The sequence below is a fragment of the Delphinapterus leucas genome, chromosome 2, assembly GCF_059928025.1.
Source record: "Delphinapterus leucas isolate spDelLeu-1000000601 "Yukka" chromosome 2, BTC_Dleu_Yukka2, whole genome shotgun sequence".
Lineage (NCBI taxonomy): Eukaryota > Metazoa > Chordata > Mammalia > Artiodactyla > Monodontidae > Delphinapterus > Delphinapterus leucas.
In genome coordinates this window covers 144,674,756-144,698,893 of record NC_143130.1, presented here as the reverse complement: position 1 = coordinate 144,698,893, position 24,138 = coordinate 144,674,756, and the positions used below count along the sequence as shown (strand labels likewise).

The window sequence follows — 24,138 nt, the reverse complement described above, 5'->3', positions numbered from 1 at the left end:
ATGAGGCCCGGCCCCTGTGGGCTGCCCCGGGCTCGGTCCCTCCCGTCGCGAGTCGCATGGGGCGGCGGCCTGCAGCTGCGTCGGTCGCGGGACAGATGCAAGTAGCTGGGGAGGGGGGTGCTTTTGGTCTGTATGAGATGTCAGTCAGGGCAGTGGAGGAAAATGGCAACCGCGAGTGAGAACTGGGCGGAGGAGGTCCAGAGCTGCCCTTCGCTGCCCGCACCAGGCGGCTGCCGGGGCCTGACGCAGGCCCGGAGAGGGCGCGGGGGCGCATTAAAGGCACGGAGTCCTTCCGGCTGCCAGTCCGGGTGCGACCGGCGCGGGAAGCCCCGACGAGCCTGAGGCATTCCCCATGCAGCCGCACCCCCGACCCCTCTCGCCAATGGGCGGGTCTCCAGGTGCCACCTGCGGGACGCTGCAGCCACTGTCCTCCCTTCCCCACCCCCGTTTGTGATTACCCCGTCTCTAGGGCAGGAAGCCCCCACCATCCCCATAATTGTTTTCTTTTTTCAGATTATATTAATCTCACTCTAAGCAAAGTCAGTTTTTCTTTTTAAAGCTTGCTCCATCTATCACTGCCTTCTCTAGCACTCATTATTTGGAGAAAGCAAGCAGGCTGTTGTCAAGCTCCTCTAAGCTGTACCTGGAAATTGACAGCAGCTAACATGTTTCATAAATTAACGCCCCAATGGCATGCATTCTCTTGAGACTAAAGTCTTCTTGGCAAAGCTGTTGATTCTCAAAGGATGTTGTGAAATGTGTAAAGTACACTTTGTAATCACAAATTTTTTTTTTTTGTGGTACGCGGGCCTCTCACTGTTGTGGCCCTTCCCGTGCGGAGCACAGGCTCTGGACGCGCAGGCACAGCGGCCATGACTCACGGGCCCAGCCGCTCCGTGGCCTGTGGGATCCTCCCGGTCCGGGGCACGAACCCGTGTCCCCTGCATCGGCAGGCGGACTCTCAACCACTGCGCCACCAGGGAAGCCCTGTAATCACAAATTTTAAAGCTGAAAGGGGCCTTATAGAAAATGCAGTTCATCCCTCTCATTTTACAGATGAGGACACTAGGCCGAAAGACGGTGTAGCTTGATCGAAGTCCCATACCTCTTCACTAACTGGACCCCAAGGCTCTAGATGCCTTGGTCGTTACGCTCCTCGCCACAGCCGGAGTGCGGTGCCAGTTTAACCCACGCACCGTAGAGACTATCTGCCAGAGGTGATTATGCTTGACTTGATTCCGGTTATTGAGAAATCAGACTTGGCTAGTGTGATGGCTCTGGTATCCTAAGGAATGCGGTTGACCATTTCTAGGTGGAATAAGCTGCCTATTAATGTACTTTGGGCTCAAAGCTTGTCGTCGTCGTCCCCCCCCCCCCCGCCCCCAAATTCAGCCCTATTCTCTGCAAGAATAACCAAGATTTACAGCATTGGTTGCTTCCTTGGGTAAAGGCATCAAAGACCTCTTTAGCAATCTGCATGTGCTTTAATTAAGTGTAAGTTATTAATCCATTATCAGACATCAGCTCCTTAATAGGGAACAAAACACCGATGGGATAGGAAGCAGAATAGATGAGTTCTGATGGCTGGGAGGTTATCAGGAAGCAGTGGAGCATCACAGGGATGGTCAGCAAGAAAAGAGGAGGGGACCTCACATGACTTGCTACACCTTTTTGCCCAGCCCTGCTCTGAATGTCTTGGAGGTAGTAGAGGGATTCTGCTCAGGTGTGGTCACTGTTTATTGAGTACCTGCAGTGGCTAGCTGCTTTCATAGATGAATTTTGAATACTTAGCAAAAAGGAGGTAGTATTGTCTCCATCTTACAAGTGAGGAAGGAGTCTCAGAGATTTACCTGGCTTTGATGATGCAGTCATTTGCAGTAGAGTTCAAGCCTAAATCACTTTATCTCCCAAGTCTGGTCAGTGCTCTTTTGCATTAGATCTTGCTACCACTTCTAGCCAGGAAGGGGATGAGAGAATCGCCTGTGGCTGATTTATTGGCGCCTGTGGTTGCCCAGAGAGGCTGAGCAGGACTTTCAGCTGCCCTCTATGCCTTAGAAAGTGGAGCTGTGTGCTTCCACCCTATCTCCTGAGGGGAATGCAAAGGAGCCAGGCTGTCTAGCTGGGGAGGAGGGGCCCGAGTGCCTTGGCCATAAATTACCCTGGCCAGGGCTGTGCTGGGAAGTGTTGCATAATGCCCTCCCCACCACTGAACCGAAGTGATTTATTTACTATGGTCCATAGATGGTGCTTGACCATCTTGTTAAAGAAAAACTTCTCCATTTTAGTAATAACAGGGCCAGAAAAGCGTTGAGGGTTTTTTCCCCCTTGTCTTAAAAAGCAGCACAGGTGCTCTTATCTTGATAAATTATAAAGTATTTCTGCACCACTTCCTGTGCCCCCTTTCTGCTTATTTATTCCAAATTGCATGTGAAATTCAGTCTTTTCAGAGAAGAATGCTAAGAAAAATACTGTTCCAGTTTATAGTTACCAGCACAGGCTGTGGAGTCAGACGTAACTTTTGATCCCCACTTTATGCTGTTTGCTAGTTGTGTGTCCTAAGCCTAGGTTTTTTCCTCATCTGTAAAATGGAAATAAAAATAATACATATAGTCATGGTGAGGGTTAAAAGAGATAATGTGCATAGAGCATTTAGCACAAGGCCTTGCACATACTATTTATTCTGTATAATAATAGCTATCGATAGTAACTAAACAGTATTTCCTCTAGGATAGAAGAGATATTGCTACTTGAACTTGCTTAGGGAAAGTGGAGGAAGAGGAAAGAGAGTAACAAACATTAGTTTCAGGATTATTGGTTGAATTTATTAACACTTCTACTTTCCCTTTGCTAGTAGGAATTTTTTTTCTTTCTTTCTTTTTTTTTAACCTTACCTGGAGAAAAAGTGTTTATAGTGTTTTTAGTTATTTTTGAAAATTTTCTAATTCATTTCTTCCCTGGTTACAAATCAGTCATACAATGACTTTTTGTTCCCCCTAAAAAACCCTAGGCACTTTAAGCAAAGGGTTTCATTAGCCCATGTGGATAACGTGTTTGTGGAACATTCCATGGCAAAGGAAGTAGTGGTTCACCTATATTCAGAAGTTATAATCATTCTTGTTTATACCGTATTCTAGGTGTGTGCTAGCATTGTTGTTTTCCAGCTTTCTCCTGTCCTGTGAGTAGCTTATTCTTCTTTCAGAAATGCAGACTTTATTTTTTTAGCAGACTAAGAAGAACCTTTTCCTTTCCTTTACGGGGTTCTGATATTTTTAAAGTCCAGTAGAAATTTGCCCTCACTGGTGTTAGCATTCTTGTTTGCCTGGTGTTGCGGCTTTATCAGGCATCCCACATGTTGGTTAGATGGGGGTAGAGATGTAGTAGGCTGGCTGTGTCTGCCAACAGGCAGGAGGCCCCAAACTAACGTTTCCCTGTTCCGTTAAAGGTTTCTAGAGCATGACTGCTCTTCCTGTGTCATTTACCACGTCTGCTTCTTACCCTCTTCTCTTATACTCTCAGTGATTTTCATAAGCAAATGCCTAGAATTACTGCAGGTTTTACCTCACACAATAATTTTCAGATTTGGAATTTCCATGTCATTTTCAGATATTATGAAAATAGGTGTAATAGTGTATGAGAGAGTTAAATACACCTCTTTTTCCTAAGTACTTTTTAAAAAGTTTGAAAATGTTGTGTTCCTCATCCGCCCCCAATACCCATCCTACTAGTTTGGGAATATTTTTGTTTCTTAATCTGGCTAATATTTTAGTTTAAAGTTAAAATTAGAATTACGGTAGTTGATTTTTGTTCATTTAATGCAACTGGTATAATTCCCACATTTTGAGCACTTCTTGTGAAATTGCGTCTTTTTCTCTGTAACTTTAGTTTGTGAAATAGTCTCTAGGGTTTCCTTTATCCGTTGTTCTTTTAATGCAGTGGTTCTTCATTGAGGCATTTTATTAGAATCACCTGAGGAGCTTAAAAAAGGATCTGTGCCTTACCCTCAGCAGTTCTGTTTGGGTTCATCTGGAGTAAGACTCAGGCATCAGTACAACTCTACATGGAAGGTTTTACAATGCAGCCAGCAGTTAGAGCCTCTATTCTGGGGTAAAATGATTTCTGCAAACATTCTCTTGGTTATAAAACGTTACACCACCACAATCATGTGAAAGTACATTAAAAAGTTAAAATCCTTGTATAAAGTCTTATTATGTAGCACTTTGGGTATTTCTCCTTTTACCTTTGTATTTATAGGCATGAGTAAGTATCTCAAAAAGGCTGTGCACATTCCTGGGCCAACTTTCCTGTCTCCATGTCTTAACAATAACTAATAAAGTCACAGTGGTGAGAACCACAAAGAAAATATCTAAGACTTTGTTTTCTAAAGAAACAGATGTCTTACTCCTTTTGTTTCTTCTTTTATTAAAGATTCTTTTAGCCTGCAAGAATGAAAAGCTGTGTATTGTAGGACATCATTCTGGCTACCATAGATCTGAGAGTCCAGTCTCACTATTATAATAGATTTTTAAAAATAAAATCAAAGATGTTGGGTATCAAGCTAAGTTTGAATTCAGCTAACAAAGATACTAGTATTAAGCTGTTCTAGCTTACTTAGTTTGAGCTAACCCAGAGTTATTGCAGTCTAGTAAGTAAACAAGGTTTTTGTAGTCTCTTAAATATCAGTGCTATTATTATAAATACCACTTTGATAACAGATAAAGCATTTTAAGATGTAGGACCGTTACATTTGGCTATAGTATTTGTAAATATAATGATAGGTTATTTTTTTGCAACCTCTCTCACATTTTGAATTTCCACCAAAAATTCTCACATGTGACTCCTAAGATGTTTCTGTATACATAGGAAACTTTGGCTATTCCACATACTAAAGAAAATAAAATGAGTGGTCAAAAAATGATGAGCAAAGGCTATATAAAAAGCTTAGCTAATAATCTGCAAAGTAAGTTACATTAGAAAAATGTTCTGAATAACTTTGTGATGTATTGGCTCTATTAACATTAGGTAAAATCTGGTTGTGCTGCCTTAACACATGAAAGGTCTATTATGCAAACAAATCTGGATGAACTTATATATGTGTGTGTGTGTGTGTGTGTGTGTATATATATATATATATATGACTTTTTTTTTTAACAGATTTGAGTTTGTTTCATGTTATAAACTTGGAACATTTACCCCCTTATTTGATTCAATATATTTGCAACGTCTGCCATCAGTATATATGTTGAAAGTTCTAGATGGGAATTTTGAAGAAAGGGCACTGAGTTTAAAGTCAGACTTGAACTGAAGTTCTACCAGCACCATTTAACAACTAGTTGTCTGACTTTGGGTACCTTTCCTGCCTTCTCTGAGCCTGTGGTTTCTTAAGCAGAAAATGGAAGTAATACAGTACCTGCTTCACTACCTCATAGGATCAAAAAAAGGTAGAGTAGGGCAGAGGTTCTCAAAGTGTGGTCCAAGGACCCCTTGAAGGTTCCTGAAACCCTTTCAGTAGGTTTACAAGTATCTCCCTTTTGCCAAGGCCAAATTGTCTTAATACATTTGAACCAAAACAACATGTGGCAACAGATTGATTGCAGAAGCAGAGAAAAGAACCCAGCTGTATTTTTTAAAGCCAGGTATTAAAGAGGATTGCAAAATATAAAGCAATGCCACCCTTCTCACTTAAAAAAAAAATTTTTTTTAGAATAAATGTTATTTATATTAATATGTAATGGGTTTATTGTTATTTCAAATATATTAAAATTGAAAAAATTTCTCTTAATTCTGCATATGGTAAATATTGATAAATATAATCCACATAAACAGTAGTTCTTAACAGCCCTTAATACTTTTCTTAAGAGTGTAAATGGATCTTGAGACCAAAACTTTTTAGAACTGTTGATAAAGGGTGATGGCTGAGTTCCTATCAGGACAATTCTGCAAATAAAAATTATAAACTTGAAAAAAAGTTTTAAAAACGACCAGATGGCATTCAAGAGTGACAAAAAGCAAGCAGAAACTGGAATGAGGTCTATGCTTGGAAGAATGGAACAGCTGTGAATAATTTTCCATTTTTATGGCTTTTAGCCTGAGAGAAGGCCCCAGTTGGGGACATGAGGGGATGGCTAAAACTGTGATAATAACCCGTAGTCTTACTTGCTTGAAGAAAGGAGGACAGAGTTCAGAGTGACCACACAGGTAGAAAGTAAGGAGGAAAATCCTAGAAAGGATGTTGGGGGGGAGACCCCAAATCCTGTATCTAAACTCAGCTTGGATCTCTTGCCAGCCCCTAAACGTATACTAGTGTTGAGCAGCCTCCAAACAGCACACCTAGCACTAAAAAAAAAACACCTCCTAGAGAAACGGAAGTAAAAACAAAAACAAATGGGACCTAATGAAACTTAAAAAGCTTTTGCACAGCAAAGGAAACCATAAACAAGACCAAAAGACAACCCTCAGAATGGGAGAAAATATTTGCAAATGAAGCAACTGACAAAGGATTAATCTCCAAAATTTACAAGCAGCTCATGCTGCTCAATAACAAAAAAACAAACAACCCAATCCAAAAATGGGCAGAAGACCTAAATAGACATTTCTCCAAAGAAGATATACAGACTGCCAACAAACACATGAAAGAATGCTCAATGTCATTAATCATTAGAGAAATGCAAATCAAAACTACAATGAGATATCATCTCACACCGGGCAGAATGACCATCATCAAAAAATCTAGAAACAATAAATGCTGGAGAGGGTGTGGAGAAAAGGGAACCCTCTTGTACTGTTGGTGGGAATGTAAATTGATACAGCCACTATGGAGAACAGTATGGAGGTTCCTTAAAGAACTACAAATAGAACTACCATACGACCCAGCAATCCCACTACTGGGCATATACCCTGAGAAAACCATAATTCAAAAAGAGACATGTACCACAATGTTCACTGGAGCTCTATTTACAATAGCCAGGACATGGAAGCAACCTAAGTGTCCATCTACAGGTGAATGGATAAAGAAGATGTGGCACGTATATACAATGGAATATTACTCCGCCATAAAAAGAAACAAAATTGAGTTATTTGTGGTGAGGTGGATGGACCTAGAGTCTGTCATACAGAGTGAAGTAAGTCAGAAAGAGAAAAACAAATACTGTATGCTAACACATATATAATGAATCTAAGGAAAAAAAAAAGAAAAAGTCATGAAGAACCTAGGGGTAAGACAGGAATAAAGACACAGACCTACTAGAGAATGGACTTGAGGATATGGGGAGGGGGAAGGGTAAGCTGTGACAAAGCGAGAGAGTGGCATGGACATATATACACTACCAAACGTAAAATAGATAGCTAGTGGGAAGCAGCCACATAGCACAGGGAGATCAGCTCGGTGGTTTGTGACTACCTCGAGGGGTGGGATAGGGAGGGTGGGAGGGAGGGAGACGCAAGAGGGAAGAGATATGGGAACATATGTATATGTATAACATTTACTTTGTTATAAAGCAGAAAGTAACACAGCATTGTAAAGCAATTATACTCCAATAAAGATGTTAAAAACAAAAAACAAAAAAACTAAACCATGGGGAGGCAGAACTTGGAGTTTAAGTTCAGCCTAGTTAATTTGCAAAAAACAAAAACATCAGTACGCTTTAGAAGAATATTACAGTACCTAGAGTCTTTAGTTATCACAGTGTTTAAGATATTTTCCACAATGACTAGACATATGAAGAAACAGGAAACTGTCACCCTAATTAGTGGAGATTGACCCCAAGATGACCCAGAGGTTGGATTTAGCTGAGAAGATTTAAAGCAGCTACTATAACTATGCTCAAGGATGTAAAGCAAAATAAGGTTGTAATGTGTGAACAGACTGGAAATCTCAGCAGAGAAGTAGATACTAAGAAAGAATGAGATGAAAATTTTAGTCCTGAAAATATATCTGAAATAAAGAATGGGTTAGATTAGGAATGACGGTGAACTTGAAGGTAAGTAAATGATCTCATCTGAAGCAGAAAGAGAAATAAATTATTGTGTGTGAAAGTTCTCTATAAACTTCAACACTCTATATTAGCATCAGGGATTAATAGGTTTCTTTCAAGGCCTAAACTCACCTCTTCCCTCTGCATATGGACTGACTTCATAGTTCGTAAAATCAACGCCATCTAAGAGTACACTCAAATTCTCTCTCCTTACCTCAACCATCTGCTTTCCACCATCAGAAAAAGAGATTGCTTTTTTCTCCATGGCTACCTGCTACACCTATACTTTTAAAATTAATTAATTAATTAATTTTTGTCTGTGTTGGGTCTTCGTTGCTGCGCGTGGGCTTTCTCTAGTTGTGGCGAGTGGGGGCTACTCTTCGTTGCAGAATGTGGGCTTTTCATTGTGGTGTCTTCTCTTGTTGCGGAGCACGGGCTCTAGGCATGCAGGCTTCAGTAGTTGTGGCATGCAGGCTCTAGAGCTCAGGCTCAGTAGTTGTGGCGCACGGGCTTAGTTGCTTTGTGGCATGTGGGATCTTCCTGGACCAGGACTCAAACCTGTATCCCCTGCATCGGCAGGCGGATTCTTAACCACTGCACCACCAGGGAAGTCCCTACACTTACACTTTTGATTGCATTCTTTCTGGCTTCTAGAGATTACACCCCTCTTCAGCCTGAAAGTCTTTGATCTGCAGTTCCCTCAATGTCCTGTTCTGTCTGTACCTACCCTTTATGACCTCTGCTTTCTGACATTCCCCTGCAGCCAGATATTTTGCTCTTGCTGCTTTCCCGGACTGTTGTCAGAGGTCACCAGAAACCTCTTGGTCAGCACATTTGGGGGTGTTTGTAATAGGCCTCATCCTGTGTTTCTCTGCAGCATTTTATACCATTGCTACCTCCTCCCACCAAGGTTCTTGCGTTTTCTGTATCTCTCTCAATGACAATATATTTTCTTATTTCTCTTCTTCTGTCTAGTTGTACTATTCTTGTCTTTAAAGGATTCATTCTTAGCTTTTTTCCCCTCTTATTTCACTCAGTAGTGCCATCTAATCCTGGTGACTTAAGCCTTGTTATTGAAGAGAATCTCCTTTCCAGTGCTGCCTGTTGTCTCCACAGGTAGCTAAACATTTCTACTCAGATGTCCTAGAGTGGACACATCGAACTCACTGTGTCCAAAATGAAACTTCTCTCTTACGAAGCCAGTTTCTGTGCTTCTCCTCTGGCGTTCTGCTATGCTACCTTTGTATCAACCTAGCACATGGCAGTTACTCTGCAAATAGGACCCGAAGCAATGAATGAATTCTTCCAGTTACTCAAGCTGGAATTCTGAGACTCACTTTTGACTTGATCTTCTCTGTGGCTGACCATATCCAGTCCTCTGCCAAGTCATGTCAGTCTCCATCTGGTATATCTTCTTGTATTCCTTTCTTCATTCCCACTGCTGTTGTTTGGATATTGCAGAAGGCTACTTGCTGGTCTTTATTTCTCCATGCCTTTCCCTTGCTAATCTTTTACGTGTGTTGCTACTAGAGCAGTTTTGATTCCCAAGCCTAATGATGGTGATTTTACTCATTTTTTTTTTTTTTTTTTTTTTTTTTTTTTTTGCTGTACGCGGGCCTTTCACTGTTGTGGCCTCTCCCATTGCGGAGCACAGGCTCCGGACGCGCAGGCTCAGCGGCCATGGCTCATGGGCCCAGCCGCTCCACGGCATGTGGGATCTTCCCGCACCGGGGCACGAACCGGCGTCCCCTGCATCGGCAGGTGGACTCTCAACCACTGCGCCACCGGGGAAACCCTACTCATTCTGTTTTTTTCTGCCTAGAATGCTATGTTCACCTTCTGCCCGTTCATTGAAATCCAGTTCAAATGGATTATTTTTCATTGGGTTTCCTGTCATTTATCTCTCCCTCATAGTGTGCTCTCCAACTGCTGTTATTGGCACTTACCACTTTTACTTCATGTCATAGTTACTGTGTTTTATATTTTATCTCCCCTATTAGCCTATAATCTTGATTGCAACATCATTGTAATTTTTTTCTGTCCCCGTGCCTTGTACAAGGCATGCTTTCAAATATTTTCTCTTTATTAAATTTCTCTTCACAAAATATTTGTTCGATAAGTGAATTTAACTGTTACTCATAGAACATTAACCACAGATTTTTGTATATGTGGCTTTTTAGTGTGCTATTTTCATTTCCACATGGTTCAACAGTTCACTATACTAATGTACTATATGTATAAATATATATATATATATATATGGAACTGTTGAAAACATTTATGATCTGAGGGCGGTTTTTTGGGACAGTTTGTAAGACTGGTTTAAGGTACTTCAATTTGAACCATTTTATTGAATCTAAGACATGTTTTCACATTGAAATCTCCAATATAGAGTTTTATTTTGGTTTTTTAATCTCCTTATAAATTGGTGGTATTTTAGAATCAGGAAAATGTGGTAAATACAATAAATATTGACTTTTGGTTAAATGGCCTTTTGGAACAATACCCACAACCTGGATTTTCGTTTCTAAGAAGGTAGACTCAGGTCTTTGTAGGTTCTGTTATCTTATTTTTTATTTCATTGCTGCTTAAAAGCTTTTAAAATGAGATGGTATGGGAGAGTTTTGTTTTGTTTTGTATTTTTACTCGGGGGGAGGAGTAAGGGAAACTACTATGTTTGAATTAGTAGGATTTTTGAAAGTAATGGTGCCGAAAGCTCAGTTTCTCTGTACACTGGTGCAGAATCGAATCTTGGAGACAAGAGTTTTGGGTGAAGTAGAAAAGGATAGCTTTATTACTTTGCCAGGCAAAGGGGGACACAGTGGGCTCTTGCCTCTAAAAACTATGTGTCCCAACTTGGAGGATACTGAGAAGTTTTATAGTAATGGTTCCAAGAGGGCATGATCAGCTCATGGACATTCTTCTGATGGGTTGGTGGTGAGGTAAGTAGGAGTCGGCAACATCAACCTTCAGGTTCCAGCTGGTCTGGGGTCTGCATGCTTGTGGGCAGCATACCATTGTTAATCTTAACTTCTCCCACCTGGAGGGGGTTTCAGTATCTCCAAAACAGCTCAAAGATGTTGTTGTGTGTATCCCTTGATGGGGAACCAAGACCTTGCACAAAGACTGCACTATTGTTTCTATGACTGTTTATTTCTCTCTGGTCTAGCATCCCCTCGTTTCCCGAATTAACAACTGCTTTAATCTGCCTGTTGGAATTCAGGGAAGGTCATGGAGGCTGAATGAAAGCTATGTCTTGTAATCAAAGAAATGGGGGACACAGAAAGGCTTTGTGCCCCAGAGCCCCACAGGGCCCTGCTCAGTATCGAATGTATGAATGTAGAGTTAAAAGAAGCAAGTTGCAGGATTCCTAAAGTATAATATTATTTGTATAAAATTTTAAAACATGCAAAACAATACCAAACGTTCTTAAGGAATCTGAACACATGCAGTAAGAATGTGATAATGTACAGGAGAATCATAAACACCAAAATCAAGATGGTGGTTACCTTTGGAGGCAAGGTGGGTGGGGGGGTAGAGTGTGGGAGAGATGCCAGCGTGTCTCTACCCTGTTTGTAATGTTTACTTTTTGTGCCCAGGGGTGGGTGCTTGTTACCTTGTTCTCTTTACCTACTGTCTGTCTGAAATATTTCAACATTTTCAAACAGTATAGTTCCCCCCACCCTTAACTCTCTGCTCCCTAGTTTCCCTCCCAGAAGCAAAATTGGTTTCTTTGAACCTTTCCAGACATGTGTATATAAACAAGAATATATTTATGTGTAAATTCCCCCACCTTTAAAAATAAAATAACCACTATCACTTTTACATAAATAGTAGTCTTCTCTCCACAGTTTTACATTTTGCTTTTTTTACTTACTATGTCTTGGAGATTATTCCATATTAGTACATTATATATGTAGTTTTAATAAAAATAGATTTAACCTTTTATCAATAATAATTGCCTTTATCTTTACCAGTTATAATCTAGACTTTATCCACTAATAAGTATAAATGTTTGTTTTGCTGTGTCACATTTGCTTAAGCAGTAGGAAATCTGGGTTTCTCCCTGGTTCTTCTTTGCAGGCTTCCCAGGGTGCTTGATGTGTAGACTGTTCCCTAGGCTCCTTCAGTTGATGAGTCGTGTTTTTTTCTGGGAGGTGGAGAGGGAGAACATTGGGGCTCTGGAGTCCATTTGCCTGGGTTTACGAGCAGCGTGATCTTGGGTCCGTTAACTCTCTGTGCTGATTGTTTCTTCATCTGTAAGGTGCATTGAGTATTTCCTTTCTCATAGAGTTGAACTGAAAATTAAATGAGTGAAAAATGCCTGACATACAGGAAACAGTATAAACCGTTGACTGTTTTTATTATATTATCCACCACTCAGCATTTTACTGTCCAAGCTACTGCGAGTCTTCAGACAGCTAAACCCACACTCTCATCACTGACCTCCTTAAGACTTTGGTCTCTCTGGTTAGTAGGAAAACTTCATTTCTTTTTTTAGGACCTGTTTTTTTAGAGGAGGTTCTCCCAGCACCCCAGGGATGCCCTTTCTACCACAGGTGCCTTCTCTCTGCACAGTTGAGGTGGAGAAGGTGGAGGAAGGAGAAGGTGGCACAGCCTCCCACCTCCCAGGGCCCTCACGAATGTTCTTGCTGCTCTGCTCACATTAGACTTCTCCGCCAGAATTCTTTTGCATGTTCTTCCTCATGCGTGATTTTTTCCCATGACACCAGTGGTCCCATCCTTTATTCTACTTCATCGGGAACCTCCATGCTTGTATGTGTCTGAGTCCAGTTAAGGTCAGCGCTTAGGTTCTTTCCCATTGGGCTCCAGGCCCCGTGTGAATCTGGGGATGTGGCTTGACATCTATTTTAAGGGCTCCTGTGACTGATAAGTTACCCAAACATTATATGATAGGAGGCCAGTGTCCCCTGAGCATAACAGAGGATCCCTAAGGAGCAGTGACAGCTCTAGCCCAGGCTGGACACACTGTAATGTTATTAACATTTATAGTCAACATTTGAATAGTAGTTTCCATTACAAGGTGCTTTTCACATAACTTATCTCATTTGGCCCTGAGGCGAGGATTAGTACCTCATTCCCATTTTTGCCAGTGAGGAAACTGAGGACTAGAAACTGTGGTTGCATGGATAAAAGAGGACAGACTTCCTTTCACGTCTTTGTCACCACACCAAGCCACCTTCTTGCCAGATTTTAAAAAGGCCACATTTTATCATTTCAGCAGGGTTGAAATCAGTTGTCATAATGGGGTATTTAATGTTAGCTAAGTTTGGGGTAAAATTAACAGTATTGAAAACTGTTGAATAATTTCATTTAAATTTAGGTCTCCTTGTATTCTGTAGGTTTGTGTGATCTATAGCCAACCTTGTAAAAAAAAAAAATCTATATTATCCTTTTTCTCAGAGCCGCAATGGACACAGCTAGCCATAGCCTTGTCCTTCTGCAGCAGCTGAACATGCAGCGAGAATTTGGTTTTCTGTGTGATTGCACAGTTGCCATTGGAGATGTCTACTTCAAAGCCCACAGAGCAGTGCTTGCTGCTTTTTCTAACTATTTCAAGATGATATTTATTCACCAAACAAGGTAAGGATGTGCTTTTGTAAATCAGAAGTATTTTTGATACTGTGATATAGCTAAGCCTTATTATAATCTCATTTTGGGGATTCTTTGTTACAGGATCACCTTAGGAAATAATAAAAATTTATAATTTTTTTACACATCTGTCATTAAACTCTGTGTAGGGTTCATGGTAGAAGATAAGAATGAAAACAATAATGGCTAAAATCTATTGAAGGCTTATACCAAAAACAAGCACTAAGCATTTATCTAATGTAAATTCTGTTATCCATACTTTTTTAGAGAAAAAGAAACTGTAACTGAGTCGTTAAGTAACTTGTCCATCTAGGATTATACAGCTAATATATTAAACTCAAATGCAAATCAGTGCTCTTAATCACTAAGTCATTGATTTCTATTCCATAACACTTTCATAGCAAGGTTTCAATGTCATAACTCTGCCCACTTTATATTCCGTATTACAGTTCAAATGTCGTTTGTTTCAAATGTTTTTTCAAAAAAAATTTTTTAAATCTAGATTGCCCCAGCATGGGGTATTAAGGAGGGGGCTATAAAGTGGTATCCAGATTCTGAGCTCTTGGAAGAAAATAGCTTTAATACCTCCTAGGTTAAAAGTGATGCAACACTGTATGATTTTTTTTTTTTTTTTTTTTTTTTTGCGGTACGCGGGCCTCTCACTGTTGTGGCCTCTCCCGTTGCGGAGCACAGGCTCCGGATGCGCAGGCCCTGCGGCCATGGACCACAGGCCCAGCTGCTCCACGGCATGCGGGATCCTCCCGGACCAGGGCACGAACCCGTGTCCCCTGCATCGGCAGGCGGACTCTCAACCACTGTGCCACCAGGGAAGCCCTGTATGATTTTTTTTAAAAGACCTTACATGGTGGGACTTCTCTGGTGGTCCAGTGGTCAAGACTCTTTGCTTAAAAAAAAAAAAAAAAAAAAAGACTCTTTGCTTCCAGTGCAGGGGCCGTGGGTTCAATCCCTGGTCGGAAACTAAGATCACATGCCAGGTGGTGCAGCCAAAAAAAAAAGTTTATAGTCTAAGAGAGAGGTAATGCATGTAAAGAAAATAATTGCAGTGTAATTGATCTCTTTGCGCCTCAGTTTCCTTCTCTGTAAAACACTAGAATAATATACCCACCCCATGGTATTGAGAAGATTAAATGGATTAATAATATTAAAATGCTTAGAACAGAGCTTTGCACCGTTAGCTGCTGCTATTAATAGTTACTGTGATGTCTATAATAGAAGTGCTGCACAAGGTAGAGTGGAGTGTCAGCAGCCTTATTTTGAGAAGGTTGGCACAGGTTTCACAGAGGCTCTGAATGTTGCAGGATCAGGAGGAGTTTTTCAGATGTTGTAGAGGAACGCAAAAAGTTACAGTTGCAGGCAAAGGGGGAAAATGCATGAAAACATATGCAGATATGAACCAGGCTAGCACATTCAGAAAATGGAGTAGATCAGAATGATTGGAATATATGACACAAAGGGGAGAGGAGGTTAGAGTCGGGGACAGGTCATGGGTAGTCTTTTCTGCCATGCAAAAGAGTTTCCTCTCCGACTTAAGGGTCAGTGTAGAAACTAGATTAGAAACACTACCTTCACATAAGCCTCATTTGAGAGCAGTGAGTTGGTTCAGCTCTTAAAGCACCTGTTGTGTACCAGGCACCATGCTAAACTAAATCCAGGCGATACAAAGGTAGCAGGCCTACTTTGTGGTATCTCTGTTGAGCAACTAAAAATCCTCAGTTAAAAGAGCTCTGTGCTGATATAAAAAAAACCCTGCCACAGACCATGGCAGTGAGGTAAGAGTCACAGGTAAGAGTGAAACCCAAGAGGGAATCCTAAAATGTCAGGACTAAAGAAATGGATTGCGGGTGTACTGACACTTGCTTTCTGATGTATCGACACAAACTTTTGCTTCAGGGAAGGTGAGTGCATCAACTGATTCCATTGTTCCTTGTCATCCAGCATTTCCCTCAGGTTGTTTTTATCCTAATTTTGCAGGGTGTTTCCTGATTTCTTGTTACACAGTTATTTCCATCTATTTTCTGAATTCTAGATTCATATGTGAAAATTGGGCTTGAGATTAATTTAAACCTTTTCAAAGTTACACTTGTATTCGTTTGTGATTTAAAGAGTAGATATATTAATACAGTTTGGAAGCCAAAATAAGGTTAGTGTGATTTAAAATTCTAAATAGTACCAATTCCAATAGACCCTTTTAAATTTTTTAATTATTTTTTATTATGGTACAATATATGTAAACATAAAATTTGCCATTTTAACCATTTCTCTTTGTACAATTCAGGGGCATTAATCACATTCACAGTGTTGTACAACCATCACCAGTATCTATTTCTTTCTTTTCTTTTTTTTTTTTTTTACCAGTATCTATTTCTAAAACTTTTTATCACCCCAGAAAGAAACTGTAACCATTAAATAATAACTCCCCATTTTCTCTACCCCCAAGCTCCTGGTAACCTCTAATCTATTTTCTGTCTCTATGAATTTTCCTAATCTAGATGTTTCTTATAAGTGGCATCATATAAAATTTGTCCCGTTGTGTCTGGCTTATTTCACTTAGAATGTTTTCAGGGTTCATCCATTTTATACCGTATATCAGAACTTCATTCCTTTTTATGGCTGAATAACATTCCATTGTATGTATATGCTGCATTTTGTTTATCCATTCATCTGCTGATGGACACTTGGGTTGTTTCTAGCTTTTGGCTAATGTGAATAATGCTGTAATGAACTTTGGTCTATAGGTACCTATTTGAGTTCCCGATTTCAGTTCTTTTGGTTATATACCCAATAGACTGTTAAGTTTCTTAAGAGCAGGGTACCTATTTTATTCATCATTTTTCTACCCCCTGGCATGCAGTTTAAGTGCATATCACTTAGGAATCACTAATCAAATGTTGAACTAATCAGAATATCTGTGTTTCTTAACTTTAGGCAGTAGATTGAATACATGAAGACTTGTTGCTGCGCCATAAAACTGGTATACAATGAAAACTTAAGCTTTTGTTGCTGAGTTTCATCAAGGCAGATTACTAAGTTAGAACTTCTTAGGAAGAAACTGCTTTAGCCTAAGACTGTACTGTTAACTAAAAGGCCAACCGGGTTGTTTCATTCTGTGTGGGTCTGTTTTTTTGTTTTTAACAGTGAATGCATAAAAATACAACCAACTGACATCCAACCTGACATATTCAGCTATTTGTTGCACATTATGTACACGGGGAAAGGGCCAAAACAGATTGTGGATCATAGTCGTTTGGAGGAAGGGATTCGATTTCTTCACGCCGACTACCTTTCTCACATTGCGACTGAAATGAATCAAGTGTTCTCACCAGAGACTGTGCAGTCCTCAAATTTATATGGCATTCAGATCTCAACGACCCAAAAAACAACTGTCAAACAAGGGCTGGAGGTCAAGGAAGCTCCTTCCAATAACAATGGAAATAGAGCTGCTGTCCAGGGTGACCACCCCCAGTTGCAGCTCTCTCTTGCTATTGGGCTGGATGATGGCACTGCAGACCAGCAGAGAGCCCATCCTGCTGCCCAGGCCTTGGAGGAGCACCAGAAGCCCCCCGTGTCCATCAAGCAGGAGAGATGTGACCCAGAATCTGTGATTTCCCAGAGCCATCCCTCACCCTCTTCAGAGGTGACAGGCCCTTCTTCCACTGAAAGCGGTATCAAAATACACCTATGCCATTACTGTGGGGAACGTTTTGATTCCCGTAGTAATCTAAGACAACATCTCCATACCCACGTGTCTGGATCCCTCCCATTTGGTGTCCCTGCTTCCATTCTGGAAAGTAACGACCTTGGTGAAGTGCATCCACTTAATGAAAGTAGCGAGGCTCTTGAATGCCGCAGGCTTAGCTCCTTCATTGTCAAGGATAATGAGCAGCAGCCTGACCACTCACACCGGGGTGCCACAGAGCCTTTGCAGATCAGTCAAGTGTCTTTGATCTCCAAAGACACTGAGCCAGTAGAATTAAACTGTAATTTTTCTTTTTCAAGGAAAAGAAAAATCAGCTGTACTATCTGTGGTCATAAATTTCTCCGAAAGAGCCAATTACTGGAGCACATGTATACACACAAAGGTAAATCTTACAGATATAACCGATGCCAAAGGTTTGGTAATACATTAGCCCAGAGATTTCAGCCATATTGTGACAGCTGGTCTGACATCCCCCTGAAAAGTTCTCGCTTGTCGCAAGAACAGTTAGACTCATCTTGTGCCTTAGAGTCAGAACTCACACAAGGAAATGTGGATACTATCCTGGTTGAGTAGCAGTTTCTCCTTCAGGATTTTTGTATCAGTTCTGAAAAAGAAAACTCACATACTTTTTTAAATTCATAAATTGTTTTTCTCCTCAAGTTCTATTGACTTTTTCTTTACCATTTATCCATAGTTTTAAGGTTGTATGTATTAGATCTTCTTATTGTAAGATATATTGATACATAGCTACTAAAATGTAACCTTCAATTAGGGCTGTGAAGTTTTCATAAATTAAATCACAATTTAGAAATCAGAAATCAATATAGAAGTATGGAAGTTTTTCCAGGTTGTAGAATCTGTAAAATCAAATTGAATATGAAATAAGTGAAATCTTTTTTAAAGAATATTCTAGACTATCACTTCTGGTTAATGTTCCACACGAATTAAGCCCTTATGAGGATTATTTTAAAATATTTTCTGCCATACAGGGAATTAATAGTTTTTAGTGCATAACTACATGTTATAATGTATAAATCATTTGTTTTAAGGCATAGCTATACCAAATCATGAGTAGTTTTAAATTACTTTTTACTTACTAGCTCTGCAACATCTTATGTGGCTTTATTTTTTTTAACACTGAGCATACCTCATTTTCAATAAAAAATATTTAAGAGAGAGAAAGGGAGAAGAGTCAGAAACACACACACAAACTTAAACAGTAAGATACATACACATAGATAAGCATAGAAGTCCCTGGTGTTAGAGACAGAAATTCAGATAGATCTGTGTTGACTGACGCCCTAGTGTTGTTATCTTAATCTAGAGTGTTTTCTTAAAGACCTTAAGGGAGGGGCTTCCCTGGTGGCGCAGTGGTTGAGAGTCCGCCTGCCGATGCAGGGGACACAGGTTCGTGCCCCGGTCCGGGAAGATCCCACATGCCGCGGAGCGGCTGGGCCCGTGAGCCATGGTCGCTGAGCCTGTGCGTCCGGAGCCTGTGCTCTGCTAGGGGAGAGGCCACAACAGTGAGAGGCCCGCGTACTGCAAAAAGAAAAAGACCGTAAGGGAGTTTGAGATTTTTATGACCAGAGGTTTACATGAGCTTATGAGGTAAATGATAAAATACAAATTATCTTTCTACCCACAGTATCAGAAGATTTTATAGGCTACCTGGGTTGACATTAATTTTCTAATAATCACCTGAAAAGGTAATTTTTCAGTGGCACAATTTAAACTTTTTTCTGGTCCATAAAACCAGTAGAGTAGATATAGTCAGTGTCCTAGAACTATGTTTAAAATCCATGACAGCCTTCCCTCTATGAATCAACTTAACTCCCTTTTATATTGGTGAAACTTACAAAGCTAAAATTCCAGAAAAATTAAAATTGGTGGACTGAATGATAGAGTCTCCTGCTCTGTGTAGCTGGGAAATAGCTGGTTAAACTTCACCACAGAGTATAGACGTAAATTGTTTCTGAGATGTTTAAATTTAAAATACTAGATAGTCAAGGATAACAAAAGAGAGAGGCTTCAGAACAGCCTTATCTTTTTTTGTATGCTGCCCTGCTAAATTCTAAACCTCACAGGTATCTTAGTAAATTTAATAAATTTGGTTTGTGAAGATTAGAATTAAACTACGTACAGAAACTGTTTGATCTCCTTCCTGACTGCTCACTTCTGCGGTTATTTCCTGACATCAGAGTTCCTCAACAGTATCCGAGTTCAGTCAGGATTTAGCTCAAAGAGAAATCCAGCTCATTCTGAGGGCACAAAGGTTTTCTCTGGGTTATCAGTGAGTTTAGGTGAATTATGAACTGATAAGTTTTTCTTAAGGAGTGAATGAAGAAAACCAATGGGCATTGTCTAAGGTGGTTGAGTTTCTGTCGTAGACATGGATGGGAAGCCTTGTGGGGCCCAGGTTGACACATGTTAAGAGCAAAATCTAAGTAGCTATTGATACAGAGTCAGTTGTATTGGGAGTAGTTAAAACAAATGTATTGCTCTTTAGTGTCAGAACTGCATCTAATCTTATATGTAAATCATTTAAGTAATTATTCAAACTCATACTGTCCTCAAAGACTTCATCTCATAGGATGAACACAAATATTAACATTGATTTCATGTATCTTAGGCTATTCTAGATATATTCCCTAGCCTTCTTCAAGTAAAGTTTTATTTTTCTCATTTAGATAAAAATTTTCCTGATTTTTCTCTTCTGTTTTCTTTCCTACTTGCTCAGTCATTAGTCGTTGATACAAAAAAGTGTGTATAGCTAAAGGGTGGGAGTAAGTGTGCATGTGAATTGTGGTGTAGGGCAGCAGTTCAGGCCAGAGTCTGGATGTGGCAAAAGTTTGCTTTTGGTTGACTGTTCATGATAGACAACATTAACTTAAAGCAGAGATATATCTACTTTTGTTGGGAGTTAAGAAAAGAGTGCTTAACTGTATTTTTATTCTTATTCATAAAGTTCCTTTTAATATCAGGAATTCAAAACAAATGTTCTTTTCCTTCATCTTCACAGTATTCTGTCTGTATTAGGAAGTGGGAAAATGATTACTCCATTTTATAAGAAAATATCCCAAAACCTGGGTTCCAGAGAGCCAGTGAATCACTATTCACTGTGGGAAATGACCCGTTTTATCTTTTTCATTCATTCAACAGGAATATTTTAAAAATAGCTATTTTATGACTAACACTGTGCCCTGAGTGTATTTTTTTAAGACATGATTCCTCACTAAGAAAAATCTACTTTGTATAAAAAAGTCCTTCCAGCAAAACCCTTTAGTTTTGACTACATCATTTGTAAAATGGAGCTATTATCTTAGCCATATAGTATGGTTTGCATGATGATTACCAAACTCTTAAAACTGGAAATGCTGTGTACACCTTAATGTATTGGGCAAGTACTAGACAGACATTTTCCCTTTGGATCAGCTTAGAATTTTCCCTTCTTTCTAGATCCCACATATAGTTGTTCTCTGGAGGAAAACAGGCTGTTTCAGTATTAGTCCTTATTAGCCTATTGTCAGAACTCAGTATCTGATAAGTGCAGTCTGCCTTATAAGAAAACCAAAATTTCTTGATTTATCTCCTGAGATTATTATCTCTTTCTCTGATTTTCTGACTTCCCATCTGTAAAGTGTCTGTAAGCAATCCCTACCTCACAGGGGTGTTGTGAGGATTTGTATTAAAACTGTGTTAAGTTCTATCAGTATTACTGGTAAAAACCAACCATATAAAGAAAACTACATTCTACATGTTTTCTGCAGCTAAACCTATTAACTTTAGTATTCCAACTCATAAATTCTAGAATGTCTTAAAAGCAGTCATGTACTACTTAATACTCAATAATTAATTGGCAGAATTCTTATTATTTTTTTTTACAAATACTCTAGAAACAGCAGTGTTGCTAGAATTCCTATTCTACTTACCATAGTTTAACCATCAGTATTTCTCTTCAGCCTTTAACAAGGAGGATATTAATTCTTTGGTGTTATTGGGAATGAAACTTTGCCAAGTGCAACTTTATTTAAAGTTCCCCCAAACATATTATTTACATATAGGAAAAGGAACAAAAGCAATGGAGAAAATACCATTTTCATTTCTCTGATGTAGGTCATCTAAAAAGTAGATGGAGACCAGAAATGGAGCAGGGCAAATAACCGAGTAATTCATTATGTTTTGTCAAAATAGTAAGGCTTCACTTAAAACTGAAGGAAATACATATTAATCATGGAAGAAGATAGTCTGGAAAATGTATAATTCCACTGATGTTTATTTGCACAGGCAAATTCTTGATGTTGTAACTCAGATCCTTGAGAAGTATCCATTTGTTTGTAGTAATTGAGGTAAAAATAGGCGATGTGAAGAATTTTCATAATGTAACTTGTATCTTTGTATGTTTTAAACTAAATGTAGCTCTATGGTATTTTATTATAATTTTTGAATTCCTAAGAATGAAATCTGTACGTTTTTATTCTTTGCTGTACTTCTGTGTTTGTATGGTTGGACTTTTTTGAAAACTGGTGAGATTATACAGTCCTATGCCTGGCTGTCTTAAACATAAGGAATTACAAACTGTGATTTTTGTCTTCAAGACCTGGAAGAATCCTTTGTGCTTCAGTGTATATCTGTGCCACACTTGATTAATTAGTAGATATTGCTCCAATGCAATTGATGTTAACTGTCATCAACTCTTCTATTTTGTGCCAAATAAAGTCATTTAATCAGATTAAATAACATATCAACTTAAAATACTTTCAAAGAAACTTGGATTTCAAAAACCTGTACCAAAACAAAAAGGCAAAAGGGAATTCCCTGGCGGTACAGTGGTTAGGAGTCTGCCCTTTCGCTGCCGAAGGCCTGGGTTTGATCCCTGGTCGGGGACTTAAGATCCCACAAGCTGCACAGCACGGCCAAAAAAAGAAAAAGAAAAAAAGCAAAAACTTGTACAATGAAAAAGGGCCCCTGAAGAAATCTTCAAAGTACTAGTAATAGTAACACATAATACAGGAGACTGAAATCAATAATATATTGTATGGTTAAACTCTTCCACCTAATGTATTGTGAGTTTGCTTCAGAAACATTATTTCAGAAAGTTTCGTATTCTCCATTTGGAATGAAAACTGTGAATTTCATGTATTTTATCATGACAAATAAATTAATGTGACTTGATCATAAACAAAACCTTTTATTAACTCAGCTTATAGAATGTGTTCTTATTTTACAGCAGTGTCTGCCAAATGTTGTCTTCCTAGTGTTGAGGTAAGTAGTCTCTATACTAGGTAACATTTTGGATGTGTGATGCAAAAATGCATCAGTGAGTCCAATTCTTACCAGCCATAATCTGTGTTAATAGAAAAGTGGTGTCCTAATCAAGTGCTTTCCAACTGCCATCTCTGGAAAGAAAGGTACTATGTAGTCATTTCCCAGAAGTTTCTTGCTTTGCTCCTTCCTTTCTTCCCTATTTTCTCTCTCCTCCAGTAGCGTAATCTGCAACAGTGGTTCTTAGCCAGGACGTATTAGTCAGGTTCTCCAGAGAAACAGAACCACACTGCGTGTGTGTGTGTGTGTGTGTGTGTGTGTGTGTGTGTGTGTGTGGTGTGTGTGTGAGAGAGAGAGAGAGAGAGACAGATTGAGTGATTGATTGATTATAAAGAATTGGCTCATGCAGATATGGAGGCCAAGTCCCAAGATCTACAGTTGGTAAGCTGGAAACCCAGGGAAGCCAATGGTGTAGCTCCAGTCCAAACTTTGCAGTTTGAGAATCACAAAGGCAGGAAAAGACCAACGTCCCAACTTAATAGGCAGAAGTTACCCTTACTCTCAGGAGGGTCAGCTTTTTCTATTCAGGCCTTCAACTGGTTGGACAAGGGCCACTCACATTAGAGAGGGCAGTCTGCTTTACTCAGTCTACTGATTCAAATGTTAATCTCATCCAGAAACACAGACACATCCAGAATAATGTTCGACCAAATATCTGGGTATCCCATGGCCCAGTCAAGTTAGACACATAAATTTAACTATCACACGGGGTGGTCCCCTTGCACCATGGTGAAATTTGGCAATGTGGAGGTGTTTTGGGTTGTCACAGCTGGGTGGGGGTAGGGGAAAGTTGCTGCTGGCATCTAGTGGGTAGAGAGACCGAGGGTGCTCTAAACATCTCACAGTGTAGAGTATAGGCCCCACAACGAAGAGTTTTCCAGCCCAAAATGTCAGTAGTGCCGAGATAGGCTACTCCTGGTCTAAAAGGGCAAAGTAAGTTTTGTGAGGATTGTTAAGAGCTAAAGGATACAAAACTTAAATTTAGCGATTTTTGTCCCAGTCATCTTTGAAGTTAATACAGTTCTTATGGAGTATGAGATGTGTTTGTTCAGAATTAAATTTCTATCTGTATTCACTTTTATGCCATCTTTTCAAAGGTACAAAATGTGATTATTAAAAATCATAGATGTATTAAGCAACAAGACAGTTTTAAGTCTGTTCATAATAACCTTTGAACTAAACAATTGTGTCTGTAATAAGGTCTCTCTGAAATTAAAATGTGATCGTAGTTTGTAATTTGTGTAAATATTTAATCTGGCCAAAAGGTGGCACCAGTGTACCTTTTAAAAGCCTATTTTACATTATGCTCAAATTTGGCATCACTGTTTGCTTAATTCACATTTATTTAATACTTAGCTATTCCTGAATCTTGCTTCACTTTATAGAGTCATGACTAATGAGAATCTTCCTTGAATCCCATAATATATTAGGTACTGAAATATATTGACATCCCTCTTTGATCAGGATGCTTCCAATTTACCTGTACAGCAGCAGATAACTTTTTAAAATATCACA

At 39.5% G+C, this 24,138-nt stretch overlaps 1 protein-coding gene across 7 annotated transcripts in view; it reads left to right on the top strand.

Moving 5' to 3' along the window:
* ZBTB25 (zinc finger and BTB domain containing 25) overlaps nt 1-24,138 on the top strand; it is a 49,917-nt gene that overhangs the window by 476 nt on the left and 25,303 nt on the right. For 2 of the 7 annotated variants that reach the window (XR_016392193.1, XM_089907820.1), the window contains exons 1-3: nt 5-13,574; nt 16,740-17,683; nt 22,529-22,563. Coding sequence is in view for 5 of the 7 variants with exons in the window: in XM_089907820.1 (XP_089763946.1) it covers nt 13,402-13,574; nt 16,740-17,683; nt 22,529-22,563 (1,152 nt within the window). In the remaining 2 variants the exon portion in view is untranslated. Of the gene's footprint in view, nt 1-4; nt 13,575-16,739; nt 22,569-24,138 lie in introns of those variants that run through there. The other 5 variants (XM_089907821.1, XM_030763404.2, XM_022570389.3 and 2 more) reach the window with 5 other exon arrangements.